Here is a 26,612-nt window from a genome sequence, read left to right as displayed (position 1 = left end):
GATGATTTTCTCTGACAATTTTGGCATTTTTTTGGACGGTTTTAAAGGTCCCATGGACTGAACATTTCACTTTGGGTATCCTGCTCTGTCTTTTAGAAAATGAAAGCTCAGATGGGCCGATCTGGAATCTTCTCCTTATGAGGTCATAAGGGGAAAGGTTACCTCCTCTTTCTCTGCTTTGCCCGCCCAGAGAATTTGGCCCACCCATGAGAGAGAGACATCATGGCTTTCAAACGAGCAAAATGGCAGTTGGTCAAGGCCACACCCGCAACCTCCACCTTGCCCACCCCCCCTTTGCTCCTCCTCAATAGCTACAGACACAGAAATGGCACATCCTAAGGAAAGCTCATTGAGGGACTGGCTCTAGTGGCTGTAATTCTGCACCAAGGCTGAATTTCGGGAAAGAGACTTCAGATACAGTATTAGGGGACCACTAAGGTCTATATAAAAGAGACTTCAGATACAGTATTAGGGGACCACTAAGGTCTATATAAAAGAGACTTCAGATACAGTATTAGGGGACCACTAAGGTCTATATAAAAGAGACTTCAGATACAGTATTAGGGGACCACTAAGGTCTATATAAAAGAGACTTCAGATACAGTATTAGGGGACCACTAAGGTCTATATAAAAGAGACTTCAGATACAGTATTAGGGGACCACTAAGGTCTATATACAAGAGACTTCAGATACAGTATTAGAGGACCACTAAGGCCTATATAAAAGAGACTTCAGATACAGTATTAGGGGACCACTAAGGCCTATATAAAAGCATCCAAAAAGCACCATGTCGTAGGACCTTTAACGCTTTCTTTGACACTTTCAACACACTTTCCTACGTACTCGCATGCTGTCCTCCTCTGGTTTGCCTGTCTGTAAAGCATAAATTATTACCCAATTCTGTGTTACATCTAGTCTTCTAGACAATTTCATTCAGTTATTTTTGGGAAATTTGGTTGAAAGAACCCCAGATTTCTGATATAGAAACGGGTCACATTTGACCCGAGGACAACAGGAGGGTTGAACGCATTTAGAGAGGACTTGAGTTGCTATTTTTATTCTCAATTCTGGTCATTTTGGTGCTGATGATTTTCTTTTGAGGCTGGCTAAAACTTCTTTGGGGGAGGGGGTTACGCCACGGCAAAAATTCCTCTATGCAAGAAAACCCTGTAACTTTATTTCTTGCCGCTATCTGCAGACACACTACACTTTACCAGCCACTTAAGTATTCAAAAATCCTCATTTTGTCGCTTACTTGTGATTGTGTCTCAACACACCTGTTATTTTTTTTTAGCTTTGATTTTGGTTTTTCCAATGTCTCATTACAAATTGTGTATAGTAGCTGAACAGCATTCTCATTATTTAAAGTTACCAATCTGTTCTTGTACTTCCTTGTGCTGCTGTGAGCCATGCTTGCCTGCATAAGGGTCAATAACGTTTGTTTTATCTTACAATGAGAATCGACGAGGGCCATTAACATGCAACTTAAATGAACTGATTGTACGGTTGATGTGGTTTTTGTGTATTTAGCAATAAAAATGCAGCTTCACTTACAAATAAAACCAAGTTGCTTCCATGGTACAATGTTTGGCCACAGATTTCTATCACACTGCATCTTATGAGAGTACACGTGGGTTGCCATTGGTTTAAAATCTTAGGAGTGAGTGCCCCACTGTGGGAAACCAAGAAACTGCAATACAACAGAGAAGGATAGGAGTGGTTTACGACAGTGTGATCTCTCAACTGAAATAGTTTCTAGGGCTGCACGATTATGGCCAAAATGATAATCACGATTATTTTGATCAATATGGAGATCACGATTAATTATCACGATTGTTTGTTGATTTTAACCAAAACTAATTTTATTGTCACATAGGCTAATTATAAATGCTTTTACATCCATATTGTGCTACATTCTTAATACATCCATATTGTGCTACATTACTAATACATCCATATTGTGCTACATTCCTACTAATACATCCATATTGTTCTAAATTCCTCCTTTATTGAAGGATACTGTGAAGGAGTATGCCATTTCAGCTGTTGTGCGACCGCTTTCCACACATGCACGTTTGCCGTGAAAGATACAGGCAACGCAATTTTCTGTTCACGTTAACGGCGCATGTGGTGCCCGGTATCTACTGGACAAAATAGCAAAGCGGATTTCGGTGGCTCATTACACTGCCACTTACATGTCTGCGTTGCGCTCTGATGCTACGAAACCCACGTTAGAGGCACCATAAACATCGCTGCATGTCACGCTAGTAAACACAAATAACACGTTACGCAGCAGGTAACGTTAGCCTACCGTTAGCTACAGTAGTAACTGGATTAAGAACGGCTAAAATGCTGACAGTGTAAAACGGTGTAAAAGTGTGACTGTATTGTAGAGGATTCCAACAACGGGACGTCCGACAGTCTGCTGCTAAAGCTATGAGCTAAAAGACACAAACTAGCACTGGTCACTGCTGTTGTCTGAATAACAAAACGGACGGGACAAAATGTTGCGTTTACTGGTAAAGTGGTAAACATCGTGACTGGTTTATGATGACCAACTGCTACTTGTTGTGGAATTTTCCTCACGTTACTCTGTCTTCTGTGACTGTCTACATCTAGAAACTAAGCTGCGCGGTGCAGGGAACAACTCTGATTGGCTCATGGAGGCATGTGATCAGACAGTGGTTTATGGAGCGCTAGATTGACGTTGCAAAAACTTTGATAAGGAGCGTTCTATGAACGGAATGACGCATTTTAAATATCGTTCGATCACGGAAATTTGATCGTGGGAAGCCAAAATCCTGATTACTAGTGGTGGCGAGATGAAGCCTCGTGAAGCTTTCCAGAAAATTGGTTCGCAAAAAGCTCGAAGCGTCATTTGCTCACAACACCACCTGTTGACCAAAGAGTGTAAAACAGGCAGATGTATTACAGATGATCCAGTGATCGGTGGTACACGGTATCCAAGACGGTTTTTGACTAGAGAGCGGGAAATCTTTTTTCAGGGTGTCACGGCTTAGTATTAACCAATCACAATAGCCAGCACATTTTCATATATTGAACTGTGACTTTTGAACTGCATTCTTTTTGGGGCGAGAAGAGACAGAGAAACAGTTGATCCGCTGACTGTGGATTCTCAAACCGGAAAGACCCTTGTATACAAGTTTCTATTATTATTATTCCAGCTTTAATAAACCACCTTAAATGAGAGAAGTTGTTTGTATTCTGTCCTAACTGACCAAGTGGAACGCGTCACACTTATGGCAATATAGTGTGTATTTTCTTTTGGTATAATATAATAAACATAACTGTATAATAAACGGATAATATTAGCAGGCTATACTTAAACTGGAAAGTGGCAATGGTTTAACTGGGTTGAGGGCACTGAATGTGCTCCTGTAGATCACGTTGTGTAATAAAACTGCAGATTCAAAACATTTAATGGATGGGCAGCGAGGCTTCGGATGTCGTCAAGGACGTCTTCAGCCTAAAACGATACGAGCCTTGATACGCGCTTCACGGACAACTTTCGGGATTTCTCGCCAGGCTTCGAAGCCTCTGCACAGAGCGTAACATCACTAATGATTATCTGATTCAACTTTAAATATGTACTTCATAAAAGACAAGGATTAGGCAAAGAATTCGTTTTTATTGTCATTAGAAAATAAAGTTAAAATAGACAGTATATGTGCACAAACACCGACTAGAAGTCATATAGTAACTGTAACAGCCTGATGAAAATGGTGTTGTAACCAATCACTAAAGATGGAAATAAATCACAAAAGGTACACTGGAAATAAGTCAAAGGCCTTAAAGGATATTAACTATACACGTCAAGTGTTGAATAGATGCATCATGAATCCAGATGCTGTTTAAGTTGACAGGAACTCAAAATATATTCAGTTTACTGTGACAGGAGTGTAGAACTAGAAAACATTCAAATTTAAGAAGCCGGAATCAGAGAAGTTTTCACTTTTTCATTAAAAAAAAATAAAAAAACAATTTATTGATTAACAAAACAGTTGTTGATTGATTTAATTGTCGACAATCGATTTGTTTGGGATGTCTTTGTCATGACAACTTGACATAATGTCATCCTGTTTAATGTCAAGTTGTCTTAATAAGGACACTCCAAAGAAATTTAATGTCAAGTTGTCATGACCAAGACAACTTCTGGTAATGTCACTTTGATTAATGTCAACTTGTCATAATCAAGACAACCCAAACAATGTCAATTTGTCATGACAAAAACCAAATGACACTTAATGACAGAAGTCATAAACGTGTATGACTTGACAGTGTTATGTCATAGTTATGACAGTGTCATGTCACGATTATGTCGATACCTTCAAGTAAAGTGTTATCGATATTACCAATAAACACGCAGTATTTGCTTCCTCTGTCCCATCACTAATTGGGGGATGAAACTGATGAAAAAAAAGTTATCAAATATATTCTGTACAGGTTCATTTACAGAGAACAGAGACTGTGTGGATTCACTTCGCACACCAAACTAAATTAAGGCTTTATGTCTACTGTCATGAATCATACTGATTGAAAAAGAAGAGGGCCAACCAAGACCCAGAGCAGTGTTTAGAAAAAAGTAAACTGGTACTATCCCTTTAAATAAAGAACCGCAGAGGGAGTATCTCCTTACATCATTAATTACTGGTGACATTATCCAAAGGCCGTTCAGGTCTACGCATGAGCAACATGCTACGGTCAGGACAGCCATTCAAACACTGGCTCAACAGCTTCTCCGATATGGAACAGTAACAGAGTAATAAGGCGGTCCTTTCATGTCCGTAGTATCTTCAGCGCACTCTGTGATCTTCTCCCTTTCACTGGTCCTTTATGCTGAGCACCGGGTCCACCAGTCGGTTATGGACATGCAGTAAACCTACAATAAAAACAAACAAAAAAAGGACAATAAAAGCATATTAGATACAGACATACAGCTCTGCAGAAAATGCCTAAAATTACTACTACTCTGCAATATTATGCAACTACAGATGTTGCTATAGATTTACAGCTCTATGTTATGATGCTATTAGTGAAATATTGACTGTAGTTACAGAACAACCGAGTGTTTAGTTTAACTTAAGACCCTTTGACCTGTAGGGCACTGGATAGCACACCACAGATCCGTTTTAGATAATGATCTGAATGTTTCTATATCCACTGTGGCAGCATTATGCTGGTTTATAGTCTCATTGTCTCTAATGGACTGTTTTGTGAACTCTGACCTTCTCTCCAGGGTGCTGGGAGGGCTTCACAAAAGGTTACAGGAAACTTGATTTGGGTTCTTTAACATTTGCAATGTGGTTGACTTTGTGCAGACTAAGGAACAGATGATCCATTGTTGCCATATAGTTTGGGTCTGTTTCCCGTTCACACACTGAGTTATTACAAACTAACTAAAAGGGCACAAACAGTAAGTCATATAACCTGACGTAACTCATTCTTTGGACAGTTTTTGGGGATGTCATTCTGCATCATCAGTGCTTGATGGACCTACAGAGAAAAATCAACATTCTGGTGACTGACAGCAGGTTGAGCAGCACTTTACTGAACCTGATGGGTTTATGGATCTACTCTGGTTTTACAAAGAACTCACCAAAAAAAAAAAAAAAAAAAAGAAGTTATGACCATTATTAGTCCTGACTGGAACTGGACTTTATGTTTCTAAAATAACGACAGACGAGTAGAAACAGGTGGTACAGAAACATTACAGTGAGGATAGTTACTATGTTTTATTCACTTTTTAATGAGGAACTTTTAAAATACACACCACACCTCAGTTTGAACTGCTCTACACTTTCTGATGAATTAGGAAAAATCCGAGCACTAGCATCCATTCAAATTAGAGAGGTTATCGGTATCGGCTCCGATACTGCCTAAAACGCTGGCATCGGTAAGTACTGGAGTTTATGGACCAATCCGATACCACGTAATAAAGCCCTAAAGAAAATCTACGTTAAAGTAGTTTATTTCTTTTTCCGTTATAACTGACTGTCAAACTGGAGAATAAAAGGAAGTTCTGTGGCGTTCATTGTTTGTGTTTGTTCATGTTTCACAAAGAGTTTAACCTGAGCCAGACCGACGACAAAGATAGAAATCATATCACAGCCATACAGGGATAGTAGTACACAGTTGTTAAAACATAATAAAATATATGACACACTGGTATAGGATCGGTATTCGGTATTGGCCGATACGCAAGTTCAGGTATCAGAATCGGTATCGGGAAGCAAAAAATGGTATCGGGCCACCTCTAATTCGAATCCATTCAACAACAACAACAAAATCGCAAGAATCCACTCAGAACCAGACCGAGACTAAGGATCAACCAAATATCGGCTGCGATATTCAGCATTTCTACGACGATCGTTATTTCTTTGCAGTAAGTAACAATTGGTTTATCATCAAAGAACATTTTTGTATTACGTCTACTCTACAGTCCACAGTCCTCTCTCTCTCTCTCTCTCTCTCTCTCTCTCTCTCTCTCTCTCTCTCTCTCTCTCTCTCTCTCTCTCTCTCTCTCTCTCTCTCTCTCTCTCTCTCTCTCTCTCTCTCTCTCTCTCTCTCTCTCTCCCTCCCTCCCCCGGTATCGGCCCTGAAAAAAAAACATAGAACATCACTGACCAAGACCCACGTTTTCAGATGGTTTTGGTCCGGTTGTTTGGTCCGTGCCAGCTTTCACACCAGCCCAAATGAACTGAACCAATCAGGTAATGTACACTTAGTTGGCAGTGAATCAGGTCCCGCCTCTTTAAAACTAATGCCGTCTAATGCAAAAAGAGTACTGCAATAAATCCTCCCTCCATGAAGGTTCCAATATTCAATTTCTGTTGGAGCCGATTTAAATATGGCGGGTGTTGATTCCACTTTACGTTCATTGTTAAGGCCGTGGTTCGCTGCTGTTAGAATGTATTACAATACACCGGTGTTTCTAATATTTTGTACAGCCGATTTATGTCAATGAACTCTTCTCCATGGACTATTCCACTCCAATTAGCTGAATACAGAAGGTGCGGTTGTTGTTGGTACCTTTGAAGTATTTGACGGTTTTGACCCGTAGCTCCAGGGTGGCGTCTTCATCGCAGACAAAGATGGTGCGCGGGTGCTGCTGGAATGCTGACACGGTCCACATGTGGTTCACTCCCTCCTCTATGGCTTTATACAGAGCAAAGGCTTTGTGTGCTCCCGTGATCAGAATCATCACCTAAGCAGAGGAGGACAGAGTTAGCAGCAGCCACCACTTGCTGTGGATCCAGGAAAGTAGGAACATGTTAAGTGTTTTAGCTAAAATATATTCTTCAAAAGGTCCTATATTATGCTCATTTCCAGGTTCATACTTGTATTTTGTGTTTCTACTACAACATGTATACATGCTTTAATGTTCAAATAACACTTCATTTTTCTCATACAGTCTGTCTGAATATACCGGGGCTGCTTCTCTTATCTTATCACCTCGCTCGGACCGGAGGTCGTGCTGGCCCTTCTTCGTGAAGGCCGTCTCAAAGACGGAGCCCTGTATTCACCCTCTGTCTGGAATGCGCCGTTTTAGCGCCTGTCTTTTTACACCCTCCTCCGGAAAAAGCCTAGTCTGCTCTGACTGGTCAGCGTTTCCTGGTCTTCTGCATCTGCTCTCTCGGAGTCTCTGCACCATCACTGCAGCCGGGGAATGACTGTAACGGCACTTTCTGTCTGTCTGTATAGTATACTCAAAACTGTACAGAAGTCCTGACACCTCGTTTAAAGGTTTCCAAAGAAAATTGGTGTCCTCAAAAGGTCAGATTTTTCCTCATTTTTTTAATTAAGGCATTAAGATCAATTTCCAAAAGATGATTTTTTTTTGTATTCCTCTTTTTAGTCAACTTTAGCTTGGATGTCCTAATTTTTTTCACATGACTGTATAATATTATGTTATTCCAGGACAATGGATGAATAGATTAACTGCTTTATAATCTGACCTCCTTGGCGTCCATGACAGTTCCGACGCCCACAGTGAGAGCCATGGTCGGAACCTTGTTGAGGTCGTTGCCAAAGAAACGAGCATTGGCCACAATGGTATCCTTAGCTAGGGTTTTCACTCTGGTCCTGGAAACAAGGCTGGAACCGGGCTCATTGAACGCTATGTGACCATCAGGGCCAATACCTACAGAAAGATTACAGAAGATACAGAAGGAGCCGGACAAAGACCAAGTTAAAGAGAGGTTTTTGCAAGCAAAAGAGATGAAATGATCCTTGTGATGTGTACGTACAACAGGCTCTGTTTGACTGATGATGATATAGCAGACGAAGCAATATTTAAAACTGCAATTCTGACCTCCTACGAACAACTCAATTCCTCCAGCCTCTGCGATCTTCTGCTCGTAGGCCTGGCACTCAGTCTCCAGGTCCTCTGCGTTCCCATCCAGGATGTGAGCGTTGGCTGGATCAATGTCGATGTGCTTGAAGAAGTTGTTCCACATGTAAGAGTGATAGCTCTCTGGATGAGCACGAGGTAGGCCTTGAGAACAAGAGATGCAGTGCCATGAGTCAAGCCTCCAGAGGAAACACAGTAAACTACTCTGCCGCAGACCTTTGGGACCGTGAGGACGTGGAAGGTATGAAATTAGGCTGAAAATGAATCACAATCCAGAGCCAACTGGATGAACTTGTTTATCTATGCCTAAGAAGTCACTGTTGTTTGCTGATGTCACATTACAGGATTCCTGAGTGATGGTGTCATCCAAATTTTACTCTTCATGCCACATGAAAACTGCCACTTTGCAAAGTGTCCTAATGTACACGAGCGTTTTATTTTATTGAATGTGCAGTCTCCTGAGGGCTTGCACTTGACATTCCATTACTCTCTCCATGTAAAGAAGTACAAAGTTGCAATTGTCCAAAGACTTTCTGGGAAACAATGGAAACAAACAGAAGTACAAGCACTTGCAGCTGGTTGAAGTAGAGCGAGTACTTCAAGTAAGGGCTACAAGTGTATCTCTTTTGTTGTTAATTCCATGGTTGGATTTACCAGGGAGTTAGAGTGCTGTTTTCTTTGACAAATTATAATACATCTGTAAATTCTCTCGCAATGTTTTGAGTGGTTTAATAAACCAGTTAATGCAGGAACTTCATCTTGTCTTCTACGCGTAAGAAGAACCTTATAGTAAGCATGTGTATACAGAAGTGTGAAAGTTACACACCGCACGGGACATTGGTTTATTTATAGCCCAGAAAACACGCTGTCACTACCCGATGTGAGTCGAGTGCAGATGTGAGTTGCGCATGCTCAGATTTAAACGGTTTACGGCATAACGCCAAGGGATCCGGCTGCATTGTGAAATCCATAAAATAATAAACTTTTCTCATTGCAAACAATAACAGAAGACGGAAATCATTTCAAAAACGTTTTAGCTATCTATGATTGTTTGATTGCTAACGTTAGCTCAAAACGCCATTCAAGTGACAGCCTTTGTTGTGTTTGATTGCTAACTCGTAGCCAGCAGTGAACGAACTTCGTTACATGGGTCCATTTTTCTTACAGAAGTCTCTCGTTAGCATGTTCTTGTAGGCTACTTCAGCCTCTAATCTAGAACTGACATCAGGGATCATGCCGTGAAAATGTGATGTCTTACTTTAAATAATAAATTACTGCTATGTAATGTACCTATCTCATTATTCTGTGGCTAACAGCAAAACAGATCTGCATCTGTCGCAAAGCACTCGACTCACATCGGGTAGTGACAACGTCCGAAACAAGTTCACACGTTTGCCCCTCAGTGGCTTATTTAGACAGGCCTATATTAGTTTTGTTAAAAGTCACTACAGATATGACTACATTATTGTGACTATGTGTGAAACTATGAATATGAGTGCTGTGGCCGTTCTCGTGCGTACTATGATATCCTACAGGCACCACTGAGAGATACGCATCATCACAAAAGCTTTAGTAAGAATGTACTGCAACACGTTAGAAGAAGTTTAGTCAGCCTTTAACTCACCTACATATTCATCCATGTTGAAGGTCTTCACATATTTGAATGAAATATCTCCACTTCTGTAGAATTCAATTAACTTCTGGTAACAGCCATAGGGAGTACTCCCTGGAAGAAATGGGACACATTAATATACGTTCCACTTAACGCTGACAAAGTTACAGAAATAGTTTGCCCACGAACCCGAACAGTATTGTCTGTGTGAATGGTGCTCACCTGTAGGTAGGCCCAGAGTGAAGTATCTATCAGCGGAGGGCTTGAACTGGATGATTCTGTTGCGGATGTATTTTGCTGCCCACTCACTGGCCAGGTCATAGTCGTCCAGAATGACCAGCCTCATTGTATTGGGTTACTAAATGAGTACGAAGAATATAGACCCTTTCAATGGAATTCAATTGATAGGCAACAGTCTGGCCCCTTATTAAATCAGTTGATGTCATTTCACTTACACTGCAACCATATACGTATTTATATCTATGCACTGCAACAGGAAATTACCTTGGGGCCATTTAGAATGATTACAACCGTCAAATGGTCTATATAAACGTTACAGCTTAAAAAAACGTTAACGGTCACCAGCTTTTTTTTTCTGGCGCTCTGATGGACAGAGAGCAGTAACGTTGTGAGAAAATGCCATTCAAAAACTGCCAACTGAGTGTGTTCTTTGCTAGCTGGTTATCGAAGTTGTTGCGGTTCAAGGCGTCAATTTTTTTAAATACCTTCGCAAATATAGGTTTGGTTGGCTGTTATCTACTATCACAGTTAACATTGTCCGTAAGCAGCAGGACTCCAACGTTAGTCAATTATCAGATGGATGTATCGCTTGAGGCAGTGGCTAATGTTAGCAAGCGAAGCAACTTGAACAGAAGCGGAATGTAGCTACGATTAAGGTTACTGCTGACAAGTCGGTTCATGTCACTCAGCTAAATTAATCTGAAAGTACTAGCTAGTTAGCTAGTTGGTTAGTTTTTAGCATAAACTACACAGTTCAACAGTTCAAATGTTTTACCTGTTAAAATACGGAGTTGGTCAGACGTCTGTGTTTTGTCACGTGACAAACTGGTCAAATGATTTCGCCGTGCGGAATGTATGGAAGTCCGTTTGGGCCAAAATAACGTAATTAAAAAATAATGCATACTGAAATTGCTATAAAACAGTATGACTAAATTATTCACCACGTGTACTAAAAAAAGCCAGCTCTTTAATTATTTCAGGATACATATATTAACAGTCTTTTCATGGCATTTGCCTTTTTCACAGCAGTCATTTTGACTTGTCATAGGAAAAACTCATAGGCTTCTCCATAGGGATCTCTAAATCGACTTTTTGATGACGGTCGTAAAGTTGATTGGCATCACAGGAGTTGTTTTTATTTCTTTGCTTTGTATAAAATCGGGCAGCACTTTAGGTACCTAAGGTTGTACGTAGATAGGCAGGTATAAGACCAGCATGCACCTGGGAGGATCTCTTTTCTTAACCAGAAAGATGCAGCATTAATCACAATTTCTTGGTTCTCTTTGGTCCCTTGCAATGGATAAATAAACTTAAAAAAAACACAGATTTCTGCCTGCGTATATTACATCCATATTGTACATCAATGGCCCTTTGATATAAAGTTTGATTTGTAGACAAATAGCCACTATGGCCAGTTTTAGTCAATAAGAAATAATATACCTCACAAATAAAGTACATCATCACAATGATGCAATAGTCAAGAAAAAATATGGAACTTCTTACTTTGCTACACTTTTCGTTACAAGTCAAATTCAAGATTTTTACCAAAAAACATATGCCTTGAAGATATATAATATGCATTGTCACTGCTTTAAATTTGAAAACATCCAGTGATATAATAACACTGTGAAAGAGGATATTCTGCAAATTACTTTTACTTTTGAGTACATTTTGTCATTAATCTTCTGCAGTGGATTTTAAATGCACGACTCTTACTTGTAATGGATTATCTACATTCTCCTTGTTACTTCAATCGTCTTAGATAAAAGTAGCAATGACACAATGCAGTTTTCTTTTAACCACTGTTGATCAGTGTCCTCCTTTTATCTACATGTAGTTCTCCTGCAGCATTAACAATGGACCTTTGCCCATTATTCTCTTTTTTTCCTTCCTTTTTAAATCAGCAGAATATTTCCTGTTCAACACTTTGAAACATGGGGACATCAATTCCATCTTAAAATTATAGTTTCAACTAGAGCTGGGCAATATATCGATATTATATTGATATCGCGATATGATACTAGATATCGTCTTAGATTTTGGATATTGTAATATCGTAACATGGCATAAGTGGTGTCTTTTCCTGGTTTTAAAGGCTGCATTACAGTAAAGTGATGTTATTTTCTGAACTTACCAGACTGTTCTATTATTTGCCTTTACCGCTTAGTCATTATAGCCACATTACTGATGATTATTTATCAAAAATCTCATTGTGTAAATATTTTGTGAAAGCACCAATAGTCAACACTACAATATCGTTGCAGTATCGATAGAGGTATTTGGTCAAAAATATCGTGATATTTGATTTTCTCCATATTGCCCAGCCCTATTTTCAACTCACCTAATAATCCCCAAAAAATTATCAGGAATGGTCTAAATGAATAGCCTTAGCCCAAGGATATACACACATAAAATATACACAACAAGCAACATAGTTGGGTTTAAAATTTAATCTTGTAACATACTGTTTAAGAGAGAAGATCTGCAATGCAAATTTCAATGTTTTAAGAGTCTATGTTTGGAAACAGTTGTTTCTATCTGGGATGTGGAGTGAAACTTTCGGAGAGGTAGAAGAGTGAATGTAAAACTTGTTCCATATTCTTCTCTGCAGCAGAACAAAATGATGATGGTCCCAGGTTGTCAACGAAGACGGGAGACATGGGTGCACGAGGTATGACTGTTAAAATGTCCACATTATTCTTTCTTCTTGTAGTCCTCCAAGTGGGCCAGGATCCATCCAGATGGTCCCAGAATGGCCAGGGAGAACATGCTCATTCCAATGATCGTTTCCTGGAACAGACAGAGCAGAGATACAGTCAGCTGACAGCTGAAAATGCGTACAGATAACACGCCACTTGGCTTAAGAAAGTTGCCGTGTATATTTACGCTAAATCATGATGCCATGTTGGGCTTTTAATTGTATTGAACTTGTTTTGCTTTTCTTTCTTTTTTAAATCTGATTTCCTGGGTTTTAATTTGTGATTCAAAATGTTTCTATTTAAATCTTGTTTCATTTCCACAACATCTATGTATCTTTATTTGGGTCTTGTTTTAAGTTTCTTTGTGACTGTCTGTAAAAAGGTGCTATTATAAACTTATTATGTATGTGTATATGTCTTATGCTTATATACATAGGTTTCTGTCTTTGCGAAGCACTTTGGTGACAACTGGTTTGCTTTTTACAGTGATAGATTAATGAAATTAGGCAGTGTATTTGGGAGGCCCATTCAAAATCCTTTAACATAAGCTGTGTTTGAAACCGTTCCCTATCACGGAAACAGTGCACTATGTAGTGTGTTCGCCATTTCGTAGTGGTGTTTGAATTCTCCGCGGTAAATTTCATTCACTATATAGTCCACTATAAAATACCCACAATGCGCTGCTAATACGATATACCCTACATTTCACTCCTGCGTACCACAATGCAATGCGGTCTTGTGCAACATATATACAACCTTTTACTATTCTCCTGAGTGCTGTGTTTGTTTCAGGGACATATTAGAAGTATTTTAGGTTCGGTTTGTTTACATGATGCTGGGCACAGGGGCACATGATGCCCTGTCACACAAACAACGGGCGCATCTCCCGATGCAAGTCACATAACGATGGGTTTTCAGCGAGTGTCCGAAACCTCGTTTGGTTGTTCCCTATATAATTCACTATTTAATAAACATTACATAAAGAATAGTGAGTGAATGAGGCAACGGTTTCGCTGATGGCGGATGCGCCATTGATTCACCTCCCAAACAAACAAGCACATACACCATCTCAAAACACGCAGCTCTGTCTCAAACACATCGCAGACAACTGCATGCTACATTTTGGGTAAATCAGTATGCACGGCTAGTATGGTAGGGGGGGTTTCAAAAACGACTTAACAGTATATAAACAGTAAAGTTCTCGGGTGGTAGTAAATGTAAAGTGGTAGTTTCAGTTTGTCCATGAATAAATGCTGCAGCTCCTCAAGACCAACATTTGAGGCTGTGGTTCATAATTGTCATGGGGTGTGACCTAGATCTGGTCTGGTTGACAAAGTAACATTTATTACTAGGAATGTCCCGATCAGATCGGGAAATATCGGATCAGAGCCGATACTTATTTTTTTATTTTTAACTGAACAGGGATCAGCAGTCACCCCGATCACCTTAATCTAATCATTTACATTATTACTTACGGTATTAAGTAAATTCTACAACCTTCCTGAGCAGAAGTTGATTTTATATGCAAGTTTTACAAAATGCTAGCAGCACTACGTTAAATGTATGCTGAAGACATATTTTAGTTACTTTGTTATTTCTGTAAATATAAAACGGTGTGCAGCTCTATTACCTGGCAAATTCAAGTATGGATCGGGACTCGGTATTGGCATATATTCAATATTTTAAAAATCGGATCGGTGGCCAAAAAAGCTGAGTGGGACATTCATATTTATTACACAACACTTTAGATAAGGAATCAACAACTTGATGAATAGCATTAAATGGCATTGTTGAATTCTTGACATTAAAGCGGTCCTCAAACGTGTCTTAACCACGTCATGTGCGACTTCAGTACTGTACAATAAACAAATGTTACTGGGGCCACTACAGGAATTCACATTATAGATACTACTGACTATCTCTGTAACAATTTGACCCCAATTAAGCATTGACCATTCACGGTCCAGCCGTTCAAAGTTACCGGTTTCAGCCTAAGGTTAGTCTGCTACTGTCCCTGGAAATGTCAATACACTCACACATTTTGGCGTTACGTTCATAACGTTACAATAAAAAGCGCAAGCGATATCATGGCTACGGTTGGCGTTAGCTTACCTTTAGCTTGGGTGAAGCAAGGGGAACTGTCAATATGAAAATAATGAGCGTGGAGGTGACTTAAAACCCTTTACCGACTTGAATTCCGTTACTTAACTTGGGCTATTTAGACACATTGGCTTTAAAAACGCGTTAAACACAGTGCCCCCCCGACTTTACGGACATTGATTTTGACCTCGCCAGCCAAGGACAGCTAAGCTAACGGCCGCTAGCTAGCCATGCAGCTAGCATTTGCCCAAAGTGGTTTAGCGATAACAACAGACTTACAACTGTGCCGATCTTTTCCTTGGCCGGGCCAGCGTAGAGATTTGCCCTCTGAGTGACTGTGTGTCCCCGCAGCACAGGAGCAGCACGGCTGGCGATGGTCCTCAGGAGCCCCGACATGTTTATCTGCTACGGTGAAGAGATGTCTTCTCTCGACTGAAGAAGATGAGATAGTGTGAAGAGGAAGTGGATTATGCAAAGGTCCTTTCTCTTCTTCTCCGCCTAACAGGAGATTACTAGCGGGTCGTGGTCGTAGTGCCTCCTACTGTCCCGGATGTTGATGTACATGGATGGCGGTATGAGGATATTGTCTACATTAGACATACATTAGTGTTTAAAGGTCCCATGACATGCTGCTCTTTGGATGCTTTTATATAGGCCTTAGTGGTCCCCTAATACTTATCTGAAGTCTCTTTTATATATACCTTAGTGGTCCCCTAATACTGTATCTGAAGTCTCTTTTATATAGGCCTTAGTGGTCCCCTAACACTGTATCTGAAGTCTCTTTTATATAGACCTTAGTGGTCCCCTAATACTGTATCTGAAGTCTCTTTTATATAGACCTTAGTGGTCCCCTAATACTGTATCTGAAGTCTCTTTTATATAGACCTTAGTGGTCCCCTAATACTGTATCTGAAGTCTCTTTTATATAGACCTTAGTGGTCCCCTAATACTGTATCTGAAGTCTCTTTTATATAGACCTTAGTGGTCCCCTAATACTGTATCTGAAGTCTCTTTTATATAGACCTTAGTGGTCCCCTAATACTGTATCTGAAGTCTCTTTTATATAGACCTTAGTGGTCCCCTAATACTGTATCTGAAGTCTCTTTTATATAGACCTTAGTGGTCCCCTAATACTGTATCTGAAGTCTCTTTTATATAGACCTTAGTGGTCCCCTAATACTGTATCTGAAGTCTCTTTTATATAGACCTTAGTGGTCCCCTATTACTGTATCTGAAGTCTAAAATGCTAGTTAACATTAGTAATTAAACTTAAACAGCTCATGTAAGTCGAAACTGCCTGCGAGCTTCTCCTGTACTATACAGTAATTCCTCTACGATGTGACACAATCGTTAGCCTATTTTTTACAAAAACGTCTGCTACGGAGCCATAAGGTGATATACAAGGTAATGGAGCCTTTTATACATTGTCGTGTTTCTTTAGAAATAAACAATGGACAAATAGAGTCTTTAAACGCTTCAGATGTTAAGTTATTCGTTGTCAAAGTGACGTCAAAATGAATGGGAGTCAATGGAATGCTAACGGGAGGTGATGGCTTTGTAGCATCAAAATGGCGCCATAGGAGGTTTGTGTTCTGAACAGTTTCCCCTGTTGCCATGGGAACGTTATGAAGTGACTTAATTCCGCGATATGAACTTCATCGAAAAGAAGGGTGTTGAATTTGACATGTACTTTGAGTCTCTTAAGTTGGTATCAGAAAGCTATCTTAATATCTGATATTATCTGAAATTTCTTTGTTTAAGTGCTCCTGCTGTCTATATTATTAAAGATTTTTGAAAGTCTGTCTTTTGTATCTTTTATTTCCCTCTGTTTAGACTTACTTTTAGTTTTTACTTTCATATTATATTATTTGTATATATTTGTGTATCTTATTTGTTTACGTATTGCGATGACTGAATATCTGTAAACTATTTTTTTAAATAAAGTAAAAAAAAAAAAAAGCAGGGTGTTGGGGGAATCACTTTTTCCCACAGTTTTTGCAAGTTCCTGAAATTTTTGCAAGTTCCCGCATATTCCATCGCATTTTTTAAGAAAACGTGCCGCATAATCAAGGATTTTTGCACGCAACAATCACAAAAAAACTCACTTTTCTGGAAGGACTGTTTAGTGGTCCCCTAATACTGTATCTGAAGTCTACTTTTTCTCAAAGGCAGAGCAGGATACCCAGGGCTCGGTTTACACCTATCACCATTTCTAGCCACTGGGGGACCAGAGGCAGGCTGGGGGAACCCATATTAATGTTAAAAAACCTCATAAAGTGAAATTTTCATGCCATGGGACCTTTAATAGACACATGTAAACGGTACAGATATAAGTTTAAGTGTCACCATATGGGACCTTTAAGAATTAAAAAAAATTATGATGACATTATTTTGACAGTTAAGATCAGAGGAACGTTGTTGGATAATCTTAGACTGTCAAAGTTTAGTCCAAATACTGTTTTGAAACCATTTAAAAAAAGGCCACAAATATTGAGTAAATCAGCCAACATTCTATGAAAGTGGTGATCTGATCCTTAATTTTACTTGCGAATAGTGTTGTAGGGAACCATGCATGTTATTTTGGGGTAATTCAGTAGAAAGAAACCTAAATTTCAGATAAAGAAACTTTGAAAACGGGTCACATTTGACCCCAGGACAAGGAGGGTTAAATAAAAAGTTGAGGTACTTGTACTTTACTTTAGAGTTTCAACTCTATGTTATCTTACGTTATACTTACCACTACATTTTAGAGGTAGCTATTTTTTACTGCACTACATTTATTTGACAAATATATTGTATATGAAAAACATAAGACATATCTATGAGAACTTTAGCCCCTTAAACAAGTAAAGATTAGAGAAAAGTCCAAAAAGTAAAACAGATGTGTATCAGAACTTTGTTGTGTCTTCTTTCATCTTTCATCTCATGAGCCCTCAGATTTATCTTGTGACCCTTTGAAGGGGTCCAACCCCTAGGTTGGGAACTATTGGGCTAAGTTACCAAATATAATATACTAGGCTATCTAGATTTAACTTAGCTCCACCTCAAGCAGCTACAACAAATAGTGTAATGCTTACGAGCCGGGCTAAATGATCTTAGAAGGTCTTCTCAGTCAGACAAAGCAACTGTTAAACCGCCAATCAAAAGTGATAAATTATGAATGGAATAGTAATTATTATTATTATTATTAAGCTGTAGGCAAATCAATGTAATTTGAATATGAGAGCACCAAGTGTTGGCCACGGCTTCATCAATCTGGGGACTAAATGACTAGTCATTTTGTGTTCTATGTGTGACAAGTAAGACGTTATAGTAGTTCAGTAGTAGTAGTAGTAGTAGCAGTGGTGTAGGCTATGTGATAAGCAGGTATATGCACTATACCCACTTAGATGAAAATGCCAAATGACACGCAACAACATACTTTGCATTATAATTTTAATATATTTTGAAATATAATCTGTGTTTTTCACCTTCACATAGGCTAAATAAAGGTATTTCCACCGTAAACTGATGCATAAAAGTAAATACTTAAAACTTCCCACCACTATGATATGCCCCCCCCAAAATAAGGTAGATTCTGGCTAATATATATACAGTACAGTATACCCACTACAACACATTAGACTACACCACTGAGTAGTAGCTATTACACATTTACTTCTTTGGGTGTTTAACACTCTTTAAGGCTCAGGCAATAACTCAACTTCAGTGTTGTAATCAAAGCTTATTGGCCAGAGCCCAACCTGCAAGCAAATCCACGTGAGTGGTAATCCTCTCTTGTGCAGCCCTGTTGCCCCGACTACCTCCTGCTAACTGGGGACTGGGGAGCAGTGGTATGCAATAATCCCCTTCACCCCATCCCTCCACAACAATACCCGACAGGTTTTAGTTAGACGAAGCATTTTGCAATACTGACTCTCTACATCTCTTTTGTTCAGATTTTGCTTTTGTTTTATTGCATCGTTGTGTCATTTTCCTTGCAAGACTGGTAGTGGGAAGATTTACTTCATTAAGGGTCATTTTTGTTTGTCTTTTTCTAACACGTCAGAAAATGGGGATTGACTCTGGAGTCAATATTTCAGGTGATGTTGCACCTTACGGGGGGAAAAGTGCCTTTACCCAACTGGAGCACAACATAGTGGCTGGATATCTTATAACCGCAGGTAACAAATACAAGACCACCAATGGCATTATTAATAGACAATGAATAATGTGACTATTGTGTTGATGCAGTGTGATTTAGCTGCTTGATGTTCTTCTGTATAACCGTGTCCAATGGTGTAACTCTCAGTAGTCAATGGCACACTCAACACATCTCACAACTAAGTTTCAAACCATCAATAGTACGTTGGGACTGGGAGGATATATGGAAATTTGAAGTATTATTGGCTGAATTCAGAACATCCATCATAAAGAATAACACCAATGAATAAAGCAATGGTTTTAAGGGATTTGATCAAAACACTGCTGCATTTCCCAAGGATACGAAAAGTTTGCGGATTTTCCAGAGTAATGGAAAAACTATCTCCAGAAGAATTTGTTTTGTTGCAGTTTAATGTGGATCATGTTAGTCGGAGTAGCAATATCTATTTCTGTTAGCTTTTTTTATTTTTATGAAATATATTTGAAACTCACTTCACTTAACAATGAAAATGGTGGTTAAAGGAAACATGACAATCAAATAAATAGCCTGCTGAAGTTGGGCTTTCGAGGCCATTCATGGTAAAAGTAAATGAGTCCATTGTTATCCTCTGAAAAACTGTTCTGATAGCGTTATGTAACTTATCCAGGTCTTGGCACTGTATTCCATTCATTCAAAGGATTTTGTTTCTGAATTTTGATTTTGCACCTCTCTTATGGAAACTGTATCAAGGCAGTGAAATATAAATCAACAGCATAAAAAAGGTTAACCTGTTAACTCTAAAAACATCAGTGCAGTTCCAAAACCTTTTCTATCATGAGCCCCTTTGGAAACCAAAAATATTAGACTGAAAACAAGATGGGCTTTTTCATATTTTTATTATACTTTTATGTCATTATAATTGTTTGATGATGAGCATCACTAGTTGTAACATATATGCTGGTCTTGCACTGCCAGACCCTCCTCCACAGCGCTCTGGAGGAGGGTCTGGCTAGTCCACACATCATTCTGGGATGGGAGAAAGACATGCTCTGGTTCATTGGCATTTCTTTAAACCAATCAAAATCGTCATGCTAAGCGATGTACGTAGCAACGGCGCCTCTGCAAAATAGCCACATCGGGCAAATACATTTAACAACCCACTTGCAATTGGCTAAAAAAAAGTTTTAATAATCATTTCTGATCAATATTGTGATCATTATCTCGCCCCCCTCCCCTTGCCCACGTCGGAATATGCTTGATGAATGATTTGATTTGAATGTCCCGTTGGCCAATCAAAAGTTGAGTTGGCACTAGTGACACGTGGCTGGCAGTCGTCTTCTTAGTAGAAGATTAAACGTTTTTTAAACGTTTTTGTTGCTATTTTTTTATAGACTTTTTTGATTATTTTTTTGGCAGTTTTGTCACCTTTTTCAAGTTGTTTTTGGCAATTTTGGGGGCGTTTTTATCTAGTTGATATTTCTGGGGTTTTTTTTCAACAATTTTTTAAAATTTTTTTTGCAGCTTTTTAAAAATATGTATACATGTTTCCGGGACCTTCCTATATAGTTGAAGATCTCAACCCCACCCCCATGTTGAACTCAAAGTTACGTCCTTGCTTTACTCCATGTCTTCTTTTCTCTTCCCAGGTGTCATAAGTTTATCGAGCAACATTGTGGTGCTGCTAATGTTTGTGAAGTATAAGGAGCTGCGCACTGCCACCAACTTTATTATAATCAACCTGGCTTTTACCGACATCGGAGTGGCAGGTATCGGCTACCCCATGTCAGCCGCCTCAGACATCCACGGCAGCTGGAAATTTGGCCACACTGGGTGTCAGGTGGGTGGAATGTGAGTGCATTATTTACGTGTACATTATTTTGCTGATAAAACAACCTACTTCTACATTAAAAACTCATGTAAATAGAACCAAATTTGATGTTGATATTAGGGGCGGTATATGTTCTGCCAATTCTGTTAAGTTGTTGACACAAATAGAAATGATTAGTCCATTGATAAAAAAATTATCAGCAAATATTTAGCTAATTAGTAAATCGAACGACACCACAAAGCAATCGTGATCAGATTGTTTAAATTTTCTGAACTTTCTGTTATGTTTTGGGTTTTTTTACCTCCAGATCTATGCAGCTCTCAACATCTTTTTTGGCATGGCCAGCATCGGCCTGCTGACTGTGGTGGCCATCGACCGCTACCTCACTATCTGCAGACCAGACATAGGTATCTATTCTCTGCTCTTCTGCTTTCTAAACAAGGGTGTAAATCTCTGCTGGGGATGGGGGGGCATGCCCCCTCACTTTTCAAAATCCTTTTTTTGTATATACAGTAATTGCAATTGTAGGTGTAGTATAAATGTTGTAAAAAAAGGACACAGTAGAGAGAAAAAAGAAAAATGAAAGCTACACGTCCTGACGTGACCAAAGATGCAAAGACATTCTTCAACGTCAGCAAGGGATTTATATATTGAATAATGTCTGCAAGGGCTGGGTTAAAATAATCAATTCTCCCATTAAAATGGGTTGTTTGAGTGATCTGATATCTATTCATAATCTGCAGGGCTATTGGTGATACCAGACCTTTCCTATAGTGCCACCGTGGGGCCAAACAATACTTTACTTGTACATCTATATCAATTGTAATGGAGAGATTGCTACGAAAGTTACTAAACACCCCCATGTTCCCAATGGGATGAACCTTTTTGGTTGTAATGACAATCACAATGACAATATTGTAATGAATCCAGCATCAGTTAACTGACTTTCCTGACCGTCAGTGTGATGTATGTAATTTATCTTCGCAGGGCAGAAAATGACGATGCGATCGTACAACCTTGTTATTCTGGCAGCATGGCTGAACGCTGTGTTCTGGTCCTGCATGCCTATAGTGGGCTGGTCTGGTTATGCCCCCGACCCCACTGGAGCTACATGCACCATCAACTGGAGACAAAATGATGCGTAAGTTATCGATTGACTCTCGCATTGCCAGACCTTCCTCCACTCCACTGTGGAGGAGGGTCTGGCTAGTCCACACAGCATTTTGGACTGGGTGAAAAACGTGTTCTGGTTTATTATCATTTCTTTAAACCAATCACAATCGTCTTGGGTGGGGCTAAGCGCCAGACGGAGCCCCGTAGCCGCTGCAAATAGCCTCGGGAAGGAACTTGTTTTGGTGGAACGTGTGTACGTTCAAAAGTAGTTTTAGTTGTGCAACAGAAAACTCCAATTGGACAGATAGTCTAGCTAGCTGTCTGGATTTACCCTGCAGAGATCTGAGGAGCAGTTAACCATAGTCCTCAGAAATCCAGTTTAGAATGCCAACACAAAGAAAGTGGAAGGTGTGGGACACCTGAACAATCCCGGAAGTGGAATGTCGTTGATATAGATGTTAACGCATTTTTCACAATTGACGGCAATAGAGACAGAGCACATTGCGTGATACTGAGAAATCCAAGCCCACCGGAGGGGAAAACAACTCTCCAATGACTTGTATTGAGTGAAGGTGCCTCATTGTCAATTCTGTCTGCTAGCAATCAACAGAAAAATGCCTAAAAGCTGCTGTTCAGCTAACACATGTTACGTCAGGCATATCGTTAGTGTCAGGATCCCACAGTCTCCCCATTCTTCCTGCTGATTCCTCATGTCTGTATCCACTTTCGTCATTTTCTCATAGACTTATCTAGATACAGTCTTCTTTTTGGAGCCAGTGGTGTCACCCCCTGCTGGATATTATAGAATGCAGGATTAAGGCACTTCAGCATTGGCTTCGCTTTTCAGACCCCGGAAGCTTCGTCCATTATTTTTACAGTTTGTGGTTATGCTGCTGAACTGTAAAGAATGTCTTAGCTTAAGCTCTTTATCAGCTCATCTGATTACTTGGGGCCTTCCATCATAGAGCAGGCAGTTATGCAAGTCACAGCAGCATCATAAGTTAAAATAGAACTCACAGAAACAGTTTTAACGGAACAAACAGCAGACAGTCCGCCTCCTAGGATGCAACAAAATTGGGAGAACAAATGTACCAGTAATAGTAATTCAATGCAAATGATTAGGATTTGAATGTCAGCCAGACCCAAGATAAAACATAACCCAGTACATTGTTCTTTGAGCAGACGCTATGACTGACTCTGCTTTTCCTCCACAGCTCCTTCGTCTCTTACACCATGGCTGTAATTGCTGTGAACTTTGTGTTGCCTCTGTTCGTCATGTTTTACTGCTACTACAATGTGTCCGTCACTGCGAAGAGATACAAAGCCAGCAACTGCCTGGACAGCATCAACATTGACTGGTCCGATCAGATGGATGTCACCAAGGTGAAAACGGAGCTATTCTTCCTTCTTCTAATCGGCTGATTTAGCATGCAGCTTTGATGTAGCATCTGTATTTAAAACTTAATTTGAAAATAACCTTAATGTGGGTCTTCTTGACTTGGAAAACTTAAACAGAGGCAGTTGGCAAATGCCAAAACTGTATGCCAGCACTACTCTTAAAAGCATGCGTGGTTCTGTTCGTGGGGTGACTCTTTGGAATAGTTTGGAAGACGAAATCAAATTGAGTAAAAATGTCATACAGTTTAAAATGAAATACAAAAGAGCAATTCTGGAAAGGTACAGTAGAGAGGAGGGCGGTTGGACCTCATGAGTAGAGATGTTCTGATCTATTTAGAAGCTAATTATGCTTGATAAATATAATGGATGGACAGTAGCTTAAGGATGGCACATGAACAAATTATTTAATTAAGAAAATTATGGAATAGTAACTTGATCGATTAAGTGAAATGCAAAAACTGAATTTTGACGAGGTTTTCGGTTATAGGCTTATATGGTTGTTTATTGAAAAACAATATATTGAAAGCACTTTGATAAGGGTACGGATATTTAAAAAATGGTAGGACCAGAAATTAATTTTGCTTCTTCCCACTCCTTTTCAGACAAGAGTATTTAATTATTTTGCTTATTCTTGCTTTTCTCAAAGTGAAATACTTTGTATACTCCGCTCATATTATATGGATGCTGTGTTGTTGTGTTTGTGGCCGGCAGATGTCCATGGTAATGATTGTCATGTTCCTGGTGGCCTGGTCTCCGTACTCCATCGTGTGTCTTTGGGCATCATTTGGTGACCCCAAGACCATCCCTGCCCCCATGGCCATCATCGCTCCACTCTTTGCCAAGTCCTCCACCTTTTACAACCCCTGCATTTATGTTGCTGCCAACAAAAAGTGAGTTTTTTTTTTCGCATCATTTTGCTTTGGTAATAGTTGATGTGAGTGCAGATGTAGTTGTTGCATCTGAAAGGGGATGTCTGTTAATTTAATGTTTCAGGGTTTGTTTGTTTTTTGTTTTTTTTTACACCTATAGTTCGTTTGCTCTGTTCGGAATCAGTTGATGAGTTTGTAAGCATGGAGTGATCTCCCCTTGGTTCGGTTTCGTGTCGCACATACAGAAATTCAAGCAAAACAAATGCATCGCTACAAACCACGCAACAACGTTCACTCCTCATATTGGTCAGATGTGTCTGGGGTGGGAGCAACAAAGTAAATACAGAACCAAGGTCCTGTGTTCTGGACTAGTGTGTATTCCTTGTATCTAAATGGTCAAACTAGCTTATTTCACATTGTTTCGCGAGCGACGTTACAACGTCTGCTCTGCTCACCGAGACTTTGAGAGCTGTGCTCTGCTGGTGTCTGTCTCCAACTTTGGCTGCGGCTGGTTTGATCACGGAGATGCGAAAGACTGCTGTCTATTTTTGGTGAGAGAAACTAGCAAGCTGTTACATTTTGCTGCTCTGACGCAACACAAATTGCAAAGCACACCTGACCAGAGGAGAGATTTAGCTCAGACTTGCAGAGTACACATAGTTAGGGCGGTTCCAGGTTGGATCACATTCTCCCCACAAACAAACCACTCCAGAGTTCGATTGTAAGCGTACTGAGACCACCTCTTCATTGAGGTCTCGGTGTGATTGTTTGGTCCGCTTTAAGTGCCCACCCGAGTGCGATTGCTGCATTCACATGTGCCCAAACGAACCGCACCGAGGGGGAAAACAAACTCAAGTGTGATTCAGCCGAACTAAATGAGGCAGTTGTGAAAGCCACCTTAAAGCTGTACTGTGATAGTGAATGGACGATCTCTCCCTGCAGGTTCAGAAGAGCCATCATTGGGATGATCCGATGTCAAACCAGGCAGAGAATCACCATCAATACTCAGGTTCCCATGACAACCTCCCAACAACCCCTGACCCAGTGAGGTGAAATTGCATCGGTATCTCATTGTATTAATACACCCTGGCATTAAAACAATGTGTAGAAGATTAATATGATGAAATAACAAGAATCAGTGTCAGTGTTTTTCTCCTTACATTCCACCTGCTGTGACATTGTAGTCATTGTTTGCATTCTAGTTACTTCAAGAACAAACTGACAATGGAAAGCTTTCTGTGTATCTGTATGTATTCTTCAACTGCTTGACAGAAGCATATCCTGTGTTAGAAAAGGCCAATAGGAAAATCCATTGCTTTGATTTCACATGTTCTATGATAAAGAAGTGCCAGCTCTTTCATCACATACATTAGGATTACATTCAGTGTCGTTGTTGTAGCTTGCGTCAGATTCCCAAGAAAGTTTATTCGACAGGTAAATCTTAATTCGGATTCTGTCACTACCTTAGATGCCTCTCCACTTCCGCCTACTTTACAAAAGCCAAAATATCCCTGACACGGGTGCTGCCATCATGTAATTTTGGAGCCAGAGTCTGCCCAGTAGTGATTGGGAGGAGGCGCCGCGGTATCACAGTCCCATTCAGCGGTATCAAAGTCCTGCTTGCAGCTGTCAATCATGTCGATTTACCCTGTTTTATAGCATCGAATAACTAATAAAAACCAAACCTATCAGAAAACAAAGAACAATTGAACAAACATCAGCGTGATGAGAACTACCTAAAGTGACAAAAACCATCTTTAGGAAAAATGTATTACTCTAGCTCAAAGTTTGTCGTTGTTGTTTCTCAAAGCATAAAGAGTTTGAGAACGGCAACACACAGAGTGGAAGGTCAGGCTTCATCCAGGAAATGTACTTTATTGATCCAGACTATCAAAGTATTATTACTGCTACATCAAGAAGTACCTCAGTTTTTTTGCCGGTCATGTTTATATCGCATTCCCAGACCTTCCTCCACAGCGCTGCAAAGGAGGGTCTGGCTAGTCCACACAGCATTCTGGGATCGGAAAAAAACGTGCTCTGGTTTATTGGCATTTCGTTAAACTAATCACAATGCTCATGGGCCCCGGTGCCTCTGCAAAATAGCTTTGGGAAGGAACTTGTTTTGGTGGAACGTGTGTATGTTCAAAAGTTGTTTTAGTCATGCAACAGAAAGATCTGAGGAGCATACTCCACATGCAAACATGCTCTTCGCGCTCCAATCCAACAATCAAGAGTTGTACAGACAGCTGCGAGTGCTA

At 39.9% G+C, this 26,612-nt stretch overlaps 3 protein-coding genes across 6 annotated transcripts; 1 reads left to right on the top strand and 2 right to left on the bottom strand.

Moving 5' to 3' along the window:
- Positions 1–4,288: 4,288 nt before the first annotated feature.
- LOC114546798 (glucosamine-6-phosphate isomerase 2) lies at positions 4,289–11,103 on the bottom strand. 4 transcript variants are annotated; one of them, XM_028565866.1, is made up of 8 exons: positions 11,000–11,103; positions 10,207–10,342; positions 9,997–10,098; positions 8,334–8,516; positions 7,978–8,162; positions 7,052–7,226; positions 5,460–5,515; positions 4,289–4,901 (listed from the first exon to the last, which is right to left on the bottom strand). In XM_028565866.1, exons 2-7 carry the CDS (start codon positions 10,328–10,330, stop codon positions 5,487–5,489), a joined length of 798 nt encoding a protein of 265 aa, XP_028421667.1. In that variant the 5' UTR covers positions 10,331–10,342; positions 11,000–11,103; the 3' UTR covers positions 4,289–4,901; positions 5,460–5,486. The 4 variants fall into 4 exon arrangements, 3 of the variants coding, with proteins under 3 accessions (XP_028421667.1, XP_028421665.1, XP_028421666.1); XM_028565864.1 differs by lacking the exon at positions 5,460–5,515; XM_028565865.1 differs by lacking the exons at positions 5,460–5,515; positions 11,000–11,103 and adding an exon at positions 10,440–10,992.
- Positions 11,104–12,656: 1,553 nt separating this feature from the next.
- cox8a (cytochrome c oxidase subunit 8A) lies at positions 12,657–15,531 on the bottom strand. The gene is made up of 2 exons (XM_028566315.1): positions 15,303–15,531; positions 12,657–13,014 (listed from the first exon to the last, which is right to left on the bottom strand). Exons 1-2 carry the CDS (start codon positions 15,417–15,419, stop codon positions 12,919–12,921), a joined length of 213 nt encoding a protein of 70 aa, XP_028422116.1. The 5' UTR covers positions 15,420–15,531; the 3' UTR covers positions 12,657–12,918.
- On the top strand, positions 15,232–25,402 carry rrh (retinal pigment epithelium-derived rhodopsin homolog). The gene is made up of 8 exons (XM_028566314.1): positions 15,232–15,595; positions 19,072–19,186; positions 20,793–20,983; positions 21,282–21,381; positions 21,962–22,115; positions 23,302–23,470; positions 24,197–24,375; positions 25,297–25,402. Exons 1-8 carry the CDS (start codon positions 15,590–15,592, stop codon positions 25,400–25,402), a joined length of 1,020 nt encoding a protein of 339 aa, XP_028422115.1. The 5' UTR covers positions 15,232–15,589.
- The last annotated feature ends 1,210 nt before the right edge of the window (positions 25,403–26,612 follow it).

Source organism: Perca flavescens, chromosome 20 (genome assembly GCF_004354835.1).
Source record: "Perca flavescens isolate YP-PL-M2 chromosome 20, PFLA_1.0, whole genome shotgun sequence".
In the NCBI taxonomy this organism is placed as follows: Eukaryota; Metazoa; Chordata; class Actinopteri; order Perciformes; family Percidae; genus Perca; species Perca flavescens.
This window is presented reverse-complemented; position numbering and strand designations above follow the sequence as displayed.